This window comes from Taurulus bubalis, assembly GCF_910589615.1.
Source record: "Taurulus bubalis genome assembly, chromosome: 11".
Lineage (NCBI taxonomy): Eukaryota > Metazoa > Chordata > Actinopteri > Perciformes > Cottidae > Taurulus > Taurulus bubalis.
Genome location: NC_136599.1, coordinates 3,744,571 through 3,757,019, shown reverse-complemented (window position 1 = coordinate 3,757,019; position 12,449 = coordinate 3,744,571). Strand labels below are relative to the sequence as shown.

Below are 12,449 nucleotides of genomic sequence, written 5' to 3'. Positions count from 1 at the left end.
GGCAAAATAAAATAGCCTAAGTTACACTCTTGACATTATGGTATACGGGTAGAATCACATGATATGTTCAACTGAGGATGTAGGCCATTTTACCAGAGGTGGCCAATATCATGAGCAGATGATTTAGGCAAGAAAATCATTTTCACATCAGAACAAAAATAATGATTTTGGTTTGATGAAAATTAGAAGTTGGACTGAGTGTCTTCTTTCTTTTGAAGTCTTTTGAAAATCTTCAGGGAAGTTTAGCTGCCGGACCGATAGCAAAAGAAGCGACATTCTAAATGTATCTTGGTGAACTAATGAACACAAAAAGTTTAAAGTTACAATTATGTGCGAGGTCTTGTAGGTTTTATCTGGTGGTTCAGGCAAATACTCACGCTACACTCAGGAAGGCTGCATTGCCGCCGGTGATAAAGGCGCCATTGAACACCTGCACAACAAAGGTGAAATACTGAAGCGGCAGATACGGGATGGTGGCACACACTGAGAACACCAGACACTGCAGCACCGTCAGGAGGAGAGAAAGCATCGCGGCCCTCAGGACTGCTCCCTGTTCACTCTGTCCTATAAACAGACACACACAATTAAAGACACTCCAAAAACAAATCTGACATGTCCATACAGACACAACAGAGTACACAAAGACACCTATTCACTGCACTGTTTGTCGGCTTTTATATCAACTAAACACTAGAGATTTGGCTCAAGTGGTTCCCTGGGGCACATTTGCTATCATCTAACACACATTTGACTTCTTCAAATTTTAAAATCTGTTAATTCAGTATGCAAAACACTAATGTAAAAAAAAACCTGAATACTTAGATAGACATATATTTGTGTAAATGATTAGACATTTGGGCACCACTTTGTAATAAGGTATATCTTATGTGATAGTAGGTCTGCCATGGCTGTGGCCTGTTGGATTCTTTACTAGTCCTTACCAGTATTAGTATGCAGACCTGCAAACTTTCGGCAAAATTCGCCATTTTGAAATCAAAATATGTCATCCACGTGAATCTTGTAGATCCGATTTTTTGTTTTAGTTTTTTGGGAGGGGGGTCAACTGGCCGGCCAGCGTTTCTGAGATTGAAGTGAGACACGGAGAAAAGCCGATGTTGTGATCTTTGCAATACAACATCTTTGATGTGACGTGTCAAATCTTGGCCAATCAGCGTTAAGATGTCTACAGCGTCTTAATTTCCCTCCATCCAGTTTTTTAATGGCAAACTAGTCAGCTGTACTATCACATTAGCTAACGTCATGTTCTGTTACAGTTCAGACTTGCTTGGAAAAAATCTAACGCAATGAAACATGCCGTAATAGTTGGGCTTAGCCAACAACGTGATTTCGTGGTCATAAGAGGCCCAGATATTGATAAGATGATGTGGTCTGTTTTTCCGAATGAAAGAGTTTAAGGAAGAGGACGTTATATATCTAGCGCAGCTTGATGCAGGGCAGAGATGAGGTGGAGCTGGGCCTGAAGGTGGAGCTCAAAACAGAAAGGAGTGCAGTACCCGCTGTCGCCTTTTTCACCCCTTATGAGTTTGCAGGTATGAGTACGTCACCTGCAGCACGAGGTTTGCCCTTGTGCCAGTCAAAGATGAGGCCGTTCCAGGGAGCACACAGCACGGAACACAGCTGCGTTATAGCAAAGGCATTGGTGTACTGACTCACTGCAGGAACACACAGCGAGGACAAGATGGTGAGAGACAAAGGTCGGCCAGAATATGACTACTTGCAGAGTGCAAGCAAATCCGACTTGTTTCTCAAATCAAAACTTGAAGACAGACTGTCCGCACTGTTAATTACAAGCGATCAGATTGATCTGTGTGTCCAGACATTACCAAGGACGTAGGCATCAGTAACTACATGGGGAACGCGGAAACATGAACCTTCAAAACATTTGCGTTGTCGAGTTGTGGTGCAATACCAGACGAACTAAGCAACAGAGGAGGCTGGTATGTATTGAGGCTGGTATATATTGTGATGCTAGGGCGAAAGAGCAGAAAGAACGTTTTTTGGGAAACGTTTGCAGATGCGTCCATCTTTGCAAAGACATGCAGACATGATGTAGTGAGGATTTACCCAGGGAAACGTCCCCCTCCGCCAGCCGGTGCAGCGTGAAGTTGAGGGTGCCGACGAAGAGGTAATGTCTGAGCTGCATCACTGCCAACCAAAGAATGTGCAACAGATACAACCTGGAGAACACACACTGGCGGAAACTTTTCACTTAGAGAGACGATGGGGGAAACCAGAGAGATGGATGAAGAAAAGGAAAGAACAAAGATGAAAATAAATAGTTTGTATAATTCATTTTTGTTGTATCTTTCAATGTCCAATGCCACAATAAAGTGAACAAACCTTGCTTCACAGCGGTGTCCTCAACTTCCTCTGTCGTCGTTGCTGCCGTCGTCGTCTGTGCATTACCATTTCCAGTTAACTGCTCCAGGCTCAGAGTCTTTGATTTACCACAGGTTATCCTGAGAAAGGTCAAAGTGGGTCCACCACAGACAGAGACATTGGGTTCTTTGATATTATTTGCAAATATTTTTTTAAAATCATAACTCGCTACAATCACTTAACGTGATGTGAAATTTTATTCTGCAAGGTATGCAAAAACCCAGGTATATAAAGGTATCCACCAGATAATGTTTTTTCAATATTTGAAACAAACAGATGATAACAAGCCCTATTTACACTTGTGTGAGGAGTTGATGTGTGTGTGGTTTCTGGGTGATTTCTACCCGCATGTGTAGTTATCAGGCATCGGGTAGGGAATGCGGTCTCTGGGCAGCAGGAACAAAGTCCTGAGGATGTGGATGACGCTGCAGGCGGACAGGAAAAGGAAAGAGGAGAGGAGAGAGATGCCAGCCTCGTGTAACAGCTGAAAGAGAAGACCTCAAGATCGTCGTGACAGCAGGAGACACAGTAGTATAAATACATTTCATATATGAGATCAGTGTGGGAATGTTTCTTACCTTGAAGAAAAATAAGATTGCCGGTGTAGAGTTAACAGCCCCACTATAGAGAGTGATGACGGTGGAGCAACGGGAGCCAAACATATTTCCTACCTTTAAGAGAGAAATTAGATGAATGTTGTGTTTAAGTGCATACGTCTGTGTGGGGCTTTTTTGCATCTACTTTTCTAAACTACAATGCAAAATGTATTCTTGCTGATTTGAATCACCTGTTTGAATATGAGGATGCAATTTTGGACTCTGCACCTGCACCATCCAAACTCATTCAACCTCACAGTTTAGGGTTTTGTGATTTTCTCCCACAATTTAAACAAAAGTGCATCATGGGCAGACCCTCTGTTTTTAATCTGGTGAACGAAACGTCTTGAACGGTCTTTGTCGCTTCTGGAAAAAACTTTCGCAACCGTTTTTCTCAGTATAAGCCTTCCTCAAAAATGGGTCATAGTTGATTTAGACTTAGTGGTCCTTGATCGTGTGTCTTGTCTTCTGTGTTTAGTTGATACTTGACTGACAGAGATCATATGCAGGCACCCAGAAATAGTAAAAAAAAAGTGTAAATATCACAAAACTTGCAATAATTTGACAATTACAATTCAAAGCAAATATCAACCACTGATTCTGAAACATAGAAATTAATTTATAAACAAAAACACTTTGTTTGATTCACTTAATCAGTTATTAAGTTGTTATTGGCAAACATGCTATTTAAAAAAAATGTTGAGGATCCAGCTTCTCCAGTTGGAGGATATGCTGCTGTTCGTTGATTTTACTATGATAAATAACACTAATCATGAAAATAATTGGATGATTATTTAGAACGCAGTGGCGGGCCGTGAATTGAAATTGAAAAGATTAGTGTCGTTCTGTCAGAACGACACTAATCTTTTCAATCTTTTCTAATATCTGCTTCAATACCTGCATGTTGGTTATCTGAAATAAGTTGCCCCCCACTGCCATGAGGGCGAGACCTGGGAACACCAGGCTGGACAAAGCTGATAGGGAAAGAAAAAACATGCATTGACACTTAGAGTCACTGTTACTTCTTGTCAGTATTTCTTAAGACAATGAGGTTCACGAGAGAGCACAAATCAAAAAGATGGAGGAATGATTTTCACCTTCAGTCGAGAAGGCCATGATCAAGGCACCCGTGGTGTAAAGGAATCTGGTGTGAAAAAGAAGTTCCAGTGATAAGATGTAATTTCTTTGGTATGAGAGTGAGAGTAAACTTTTTTAAGGTTTTACAAAACAATGAATTTCAGATGCGAAACCCTCATCAACCCTAGGGTACCTTAAACAGGGTACCCTAGGTTTGACCTAGGTGTTCTGCAGCTCATATGGCCTTGATATGAATACCAGACCCTATTGTCCTTGATCTCTAAAGAATCCGCAACTCCTTGGCTTTAAAAAAATAAAAAAATAAAAGTATATTTATATATTGATACTGCACCTCTTTAGAAAGATTAAGACTTAATGCAATAATAATCGCAATAAACACAAGCAATGACACTTTTTCAAGCCTTTCCAGTCCAAAAATCATGTTTTTCGGTTCAGAAATAGAAAAATTAGCAATTTTGACCTAGATCTTGGTCACACCATGAGCTACGTGTACTTCAAATGACCGTCTCCTTCCGTGTGTGTCATCTGACGCGCTTTCAGATGCGTTTAAGAGACAAAGTCAAGAAAAAACTGCCGTTGCTTTCTCGCAGCTCGCGACAGTAAAGTCCTACGACTGGAAGATCCGTACAGTCTCTACGGTTACATACGTGGTACTTTGAGCAAAATGCTAGGGGTACTACATTAGTTAACTAGTGAAACGTTATAATCGCTCAGTCATGTTGAGGAGCTTACGGAATTATAAAAAAAAACGATCTTTTTTTTTAAATGTAGTCCATCGTTTCTCTTCTCACAAGGGTTTACATTACTTTAGCTGTTTAAATGTATTAAATCAGACCTGTGGTTGATGATCTAGAAGCCTTTACACTTCCTCATTTACGAAAAATCAGTAAAAAAAAGCCAACAGACAACGTAAAGTAAAAAATGAGGAAATACGAACGTTCTCAGACGGACGAGCCGGCAACCCTTCGGCTTACGTGCTTGAAGCGAGGGCCCAGTCACAGCTGCGAGCAGCTTTAATTTAGAGGGAGATATATATATATATATATATATATATATATATATATATATATATATATATACACACATATACACGTATATATATATACACACACATATACATATATATATACACACATATATATTATATATATATACATATATATCAGGGGTGTCAAAGCTTTTTTCACCGAGGGCCACAAACAGAAAAATATATGAAAGTCTGGGCTACTCAGGTGAGGTATATGGCCAAATTAATCAAATGAGGTCAATTATGCATATATATGTATATGTATATATATATATATATATATATATATATATATATATATATATATATATATATATATATATATATAATTCGTAATTCGTTTCAATGGCAGAAAGATCTGGGAAGCGCAGACTGAGTTCTGTCATTTGATGTGATGACAGACACATATTTCCTCTTTTTCGCAGAAAGGTTGACCTCTGGAAAATGGAATATATGTATATATATTTTGTACATGTAAATATATATAAAAGATAAAAATATGTATTAAAAGTGATCAAAAGCTTGAGGTTTCATGGAACGGCGTGGAAGTGGTGTGACGACTATTTCATATGGTTCGTGATCATGCAGCAAGCTGTTGTAACTCCACTGTACTTTGTCAAAACTGTTCCAAAGTTAACATGCTTTATGAGAGGCATTGCTGGAAGACTTCTGCATGCCAATATGAACTCATAGTCAGAGCGCCACCTACTGGGAAACTATGGCAATTTGAACTAGAAATGAAGGGCGAAAATGAAATTGGCCAACTTCTGGTACGGTTTAGAGCATGGTCCCAAGAGACTTATTTGTAAGTTGATATGTGGTATATACGCCTATCAAATGGTGTATGTCTATGTTGAACGTACTGCGAGGGCTGCTTTGTTGAATTTAGTTGAATTTTCTCCTGAGAAGTCCATTGGTCCTTTTCTTCTGAACACAATGAGATACAAACAAGCTTTTGATATATTTTCATGAAATTGAACAATTAATGATCCACAGAGAATTTTGTACAAATTGAACCCAGCGTTTAGGAAGATTTGGGAATAAAATTGTTTTTCACAAAATGAAAAAAAATGACTTCCTGTACAGTATAGAGCATGGTCCCAAGAGAGTTATTTTTAAGTTTACATGTGTTACATATTCCTAGCAAATTTCATACAGGTAGGTCAACCGTAGCGCTGGGGCTGATTAATTGAATATTTGTAGGGGGCGCTATCGAGCCAAAGTGCCATTTTGAGTCATTTAAATCACATCAGGTAACTACATCTTTGCCTTTAATTGTGTGTGCCAAGTTTAGCTACTTGTCGAGCATGCCTAGTCCCTCAAAAGTGACTTCGTTGTCGACCACGAAGGATGGGTCGCCACAGCAACAGCGTTTCACGAAACATCAAAATCTTTGGGGGCTGGCGTCATGAAAATCTTATGTTTGTATAGAAGTAATTGGAAGTTGATCTGATTGACCGACTAAGAGAAACATGCCAAAGTATAGAAATATTTACTTCCTGTTGCCAATAGGTGGCGCTATGACTCTAATTAAAAATTAGACTGCACATGTCTTCGGGCCTGGAGGCTGATCAAACATGTGAAACCTGGAAAGGATCTTATCATGTGGAGTCGAGTTACATCGGCTTATTCGGTCATGGCGAAGGATCAAACTTCTGCCATGGACCGACGCTACGCCGTTCAACGGATCCTTACAATCTTCAAGGTGATGCATTATCAATGTCTTAAGTCTCTTCCGACGCATTTTGAGAGGGATCTGAATAATCTGTGAGGAGCACGGTGTACAAGTAGAAAACATGTAACTTCCTGTTGCCTCTAGGTGGCGCTATGACTAGGATTAAAAATGATCATATGGATGTCTTTAGGGTCAAGAGGTCATGGCATATGAGAAATATGGAGTAGATTCCATCATGTATGGCCGAGTTAAAACAACTTCCATTTTCATGGAAAATGGTGTCTCTTTGGCGCTGCTCTGCGCTCACAGTTCGATATTTTGAAAATCCTGAACGAACTTTTCCCTGCAAAGGTCTCAACATCATATTGCCGAATGTGAAATTAGTCGTGTCTAATCTCTAGGAGGAGTTCGTCAGAATACAACGCCTGAAAACAAGGAAAATGCCAAATTGAGCCGTTCACTGCAGCGCCCTCTAGTGTTTGAATATTATGAAACAATTTGGGTACGTTAAGGGACACGATGTTGACATATACTACAAAGTTTGTGAAGATAGGCTAAGTAATTTGGAAGTTATGTGTATTGACATATTGAGCCACGCCCCTAAGAGGTTAATTGGTTAATAACTTCTGAACGCAATGGGATATCAACAAAGTGTAAGGTATCCTTTGATCACATTGAGCCAATGATGATCCACAGAAAATTTAGTAAGAAATGGACCCAGCGTTTAGGAGCAATGGGCAAAAATGTGTTTTTTACAAAATTCAAAATGGCGGAAAATCTAATTAGGCGCATTTTAATTTCACGGATGAGTTTTTTGTAGAGCAGTCCCCCCCGGAGAAGTGTGTAAAATTTCAAGTCAATCGGCCATAGTTGGCAAAAAGCGTGGGCTTTCAGCCTAAAGGGGGCGCTATAGAGACATTTTCTCAGACTTTTGGTCGACACCCAAATTATATTAAAATTTTCGCCGAGTCGGATGGGTGTGCAAATTTTGAAGAATGTAGGTTTATCTCAAGCACCTCTTTTCCTTGCGCATAGGTCGACAATAAGAATAATAATAATACTTAGCATTTCAATAGGTCCTCGACTCTGACTACGTCAGTGCTCGGGCTCTAATAAATAAACATTAGCATTTCAATAGGTCCTCGACTCTGACTACGTCAGTGCTCGAGCTCTAATAAATAAACATTAGCATTTCAATAGGTCCTCGACTCTGACTACGTCAGTGCTCGGGCCCTAATAATAATAATAATAATACTTAGCATTTCAATAGGTCCTCGACTCTGACTACGTCAGTGCTAGGGGCCTAATAATAATACTTAGCATTTCAATAGGTTCTCGACTCTGACTACGTCAGTGCTAGGGGCCTAATAATAATACTTAGCATTTCAATAGGTTCTCGACTCTGACTACGTCAGTGCTAGGGGCCTAATAATAATACTTAGCATTTCAATAGGTTCTCGACTCTGACTACGTCAGTGCTCGGGCCCTAATAAAAGCACAAAATAGCTTTCTTTTCAATAGATTTTTGGGGTTCTGTTGTGCATGACTAAGTGTAACCTTTTCAAAAACTGTGTCATATCATAACACCACCATCAGTTCCAGGTTGACAGTAAACTGATATCAACTTCATCTTAATCCTCTGCTATCCTTAAATCACCTGATCTCCTTGTGTATTTAATCTGCTCTCCCTTCTACAGGCCAGGTTGCCTCCAAAGCCGTGACAAATCACACTAATCAACAACCTCCCCTAGTTGTTCTTTACTGCCTCAATGTTTGTCATTTCATTCCTCTTAACTACCCGATTGATGGGCTTTTAGTTCTCGATTGAGACACTGTTTTGATGAGGAATGACATGGGAAACCTTTTAAATGGGGATGCACCGATACCGGTATCGGGTTCGATACTGTGCTAAAGTACTCTTACTTACTCAAGGTGGACTGACCTTGAAGGTGCACCAGCTATTCTCCTAAAAGTGACAAGCTGGTTCTCTGAGTTTTGCTCAGCCTTTATTTTCTTTTATACCTGTTTAAACGATAGCACAATACATTTTTGACACCCCTACTGCAAACTATGCTCTGTTTGTAAAACAGAAAGTTGAATTAAAAATGTAACTTGAAGTGAGAAACATCTAATGAAACCAAAACATATTTTCAAAGTCATTGTTAGAACTATAATGATATTATTAAGTACTCATATAGGTCCTTGTATCGGCAAGTACTCAAAGAATGTAACCAAATGTGCTTGGTCTGAAAAAGTGGTATTGATGCATCCCTAATTTTAAATCTATAGAGTGATTAAACTCACATTCCATAGAACCGAGCCACTGTAGTACCAAAGCGGTCAAAGAGGAAGCCATTGGGCAGCGCCAGGAAAGAATACATGGAGGAGGCGATGGTGAAAACAAGAGAGAACTGTTCATCTTGTTTAGTGCACTCTGTAGACACATAAAACAGATGAGTATTAGGATCCAAGAGGACTTCATAACTCCCGTATCAAGAGTTGTAGTCATATCCAACTCTTGATACGGTAGTTCATTTAGATTTTTTTAGATCACTGAAGTTCAGTGAAGTTTTGATTATGTGAGTTTTAATCAATTTCAATTCTTTATGCAGCCCCATCATTGACACCTGTGGTTAAAGAGGTTGAAATGATGGTCGGTGGGTCCTACATAAAGGTTTAATTTAATTTTGGTGGAATTGAAACTGACCTAAGACCTGTGTTGTTGCATTGACTGCTGTGGTGTTGAGGCACAGAGAGCTGAAGTAGCCCTCCGTCTTCAGGACGAAAACCAGAGAAGCCCATCCGAACACGATTCCGGCAAAACACAGACACTCCAACAAACCCGTAAAAAAGGTGATGTAGCGGCGCACCATCACGCTGCTCACATCACACGGCATGGTTCCTTACACTTAGGAAGATAATTCACAAAAAATATTTTTGTCCTGTATTTGAGTCCTGTCCACAAACCAAACAAAGAAAAATACATATGTTTATGCACCTTTTTAAAGCAATGTCATTTTCATATAAAAGGAACAAAACTTCACACATTCAAATTATTGAAATATTAAAACTTAAAGTGACACCAGCAAGACAAACATCTGGACATAAAATGTGCTGCTTGAGTTCAGGCAGTAAGGTCAGTCGTCTTCCAAAGAAAGATGGAGTTCTGCATGAATTCAGATGTTTGAAATAAGTCCATAAAAAAACTTTTAATGAGAAGGTTAACTTCATCAAGCTGCTGGAAAATTATAAAACTTTCATTTGAACAACAATAGGAATCAAATAAAACGAGCAAACATGGCTTTTTACCAATTGAACCTCCTGTGAAGCCACTAAAAATACACATTAAATTGTATTATTTCTTCAGTGTACTACTCTCTAGTACTCACAGTTCAGCCTCTGTATGTCTCCCCAAATGTTCTCACAAGTCACACCTCTCTGTTGTTACTCTTTCTTTATATAGGCCAGCTCTTCCTCCCTCCCCAGTGTTTTTCTCTTTCTCAATCAATCAAAGATAAGAAGTCAGCTCACCTCTGTAAGACCATTATTCAACATATGTACAAAACCGCTACAGAGATTTCGTATAATTAGAGCATTGTTTACATTCATCCGATGTCACATGTGAAAATGAGTCCAGTTCTAGCAATGTGTGTAGTCGTGGTATATTATGCAGGATATTGCACATCTCTGTAAAATCTCATGCGGATTGAGAGTAGATTTATTGTGCCGTACCGGTTGGTATTTCAAATGTTATAAATCCTATTTTCCTATGTTCCAAAGAATTTACCTATAATTTCAGATTAGATTTCAAATGAAACTACCCAGCGTTACAAACTAACTTCTACTTCAGATTAATAGTAGACTACCTCAAGATGTCACTCAGAGACAGACAAGACATTCTGATGTTGAATTACAAAACAAAAGTATTTTAAATTGTGTCATACATGCATAGCTAACCTCAGCTAGCATAGTCACGCATCAGATGCATGTAACTTTAGCTCACTGTGGGCTAACGTTACATGCACGCAAAAAGTGGGGCTGCATGTCAACACAGCTGCCCTCAATGTTGTTCTTTACAAATGTTCTCATTTTGTAAGTAAATTATTTGTTAGTTTTGCTCATGAAACTAGAATTTCTGGCTGCAATTAAAAATATTTGCTCTCAAAATGAAAAGCTACGAGTTGAGTTTTGGACGTAGTGGGCGGGGCAGACGCTGCTGAATGAGCAAGGAGTTTCTATTGGTCGGTTTTGACTTGGCATACACGTAAGTTGACGTTCACACCAGACGCAACTCTCAAATACGCGTCGCTAGCCTTTCATGCGCGCTTTTTAAATGCCGCGCAATGCGTTTTTCTAGCGTTTTTTTGTCGCGCTTAAAAGTTTAAATATTCTAAACTTTTTTTCCAAGGCGTTTTTGAAGCGGCTGCGCTTTTAAGAGTCGCGTCTGGTGTGAACGGCACCTAAGAAAATGAAAACTAAAAGGAAGTGCTGCTACATTCATTGATGTTGACAAAACAGAGCTATATAATGTCACCTTACCTCTATGTCCTCTTTCCAGTTAGTGTGTGCCAAGAGCAACACTAGCTCTCAAAACATTTTTTTGTTTGTTTGGTAATAAAGATACTGAATCCTCTCACCCTGGTCACAACCTGTTTGAGTCCCTCCCCTCTGGCAGGAGGTTAAGGTCCATCAGGACCAAGACCTCACGCCACACCAACAGTTTTTTCCCGTCGGCAGTCAGGCTCATCAACAGAGCCCGGGTCCCCCACTGACTGATTCTGTCACCCCCAGGACTATTTTTTCTTTCTTTTCTTTCCTTTTTCTTTTCTTTCTTCTTATCGGCCACTCCCCTGCACACTTCATATTTAAACACTCATGCCACTTAGCATACACTTACATTAACGTTATCTGTTTGTCTGAGCACTTTATCTTATCTTATACTTGATTTAATACCCATTGCACTGTTGTTGTCGTTGATTGTTGTCTGTCTCGTCTAACATCTCATGTCTAATGTATGCACCTTCCGCCTAGAAAAAAATCCTTGTTTGTGGCAAATAAACGGTTTTATAGACGGTTTTATTTTTTTAGAAGAAGGCGAGCCCAAATCCCTTCGGCTCCCTGAACTTGTTGATTATTGTTATATTGATAATTGCTATATTGACTGTTGCTCTAATCAATACATTGTTTTACAAATACTGTAAAAATACTGTAAAAACTACAAATTATTTCACCAAAAAGGCCGCCCATACAGGAAGACTGTTCTTGTGCAGGAAGAGAATGCAACATACAGTTGGCATCATGTTTCTCTACGTGAAGAGTAGAGCAGGTCATGTACATTAGATGTAAATCCGATGCCGTTTGGCTGATTTACTTTTGCCAGTAGGTGGCGCTATGACAATCTGAACATTTGTCATGTACATGTCCTCAGGCATGGACCAGTATTATGCATGAGGAGTATTGGGGTAATAGCATCATGTATGGAAGAGTTACAACAGCTTTTTGTCATATAGCGGTTAGCTCAAAGTAGTCGCGTCTTTGCATCCCCGTAAACGTCAATTCCCACAAGTGAAAACGTGCATGGAGCACAAGCCATACTCCTGAGGGTCTTGATATCACTTTAGAATAGAATTTAAGTCGATTGTATGAAATTTGT

At 39.5% G+C, this 12,449-nt stretch overlaps 1 protein-coding gene across 1 annotated transcript; it reads right to left on the bottom strand.

Annotated features, from left to right (window-relative positions):
- Window positions 1-373: 373 nt before the first annotated feature.
- LOC306743886 (equilibrative nucleobase transporter 1-like) lies at window positions 374-9,693 on the bottom strand (the record flags this gene model as incomplete). The annotated part of the gene is made up of 7 exons (XM_079226451.1): window positions 374-564; window positions 1,566-1,673; window positions 2,086-2,198; window positions 2,745-2,884; window positions 3,894-3,970; window positions 9,129-9,230; window positions 9,504-9,693. The coding sequence occupies 7 exons, from the start codon at window positions 9,691-9,693 to the stop codon at window positions 374-376; spliced, it is 921 nt and encodes a 306-aa protein (XP_079082577.1).
- Between the last annotated feature and the right edge of the window lie 2,756 nt (window positions 9,694-12,449).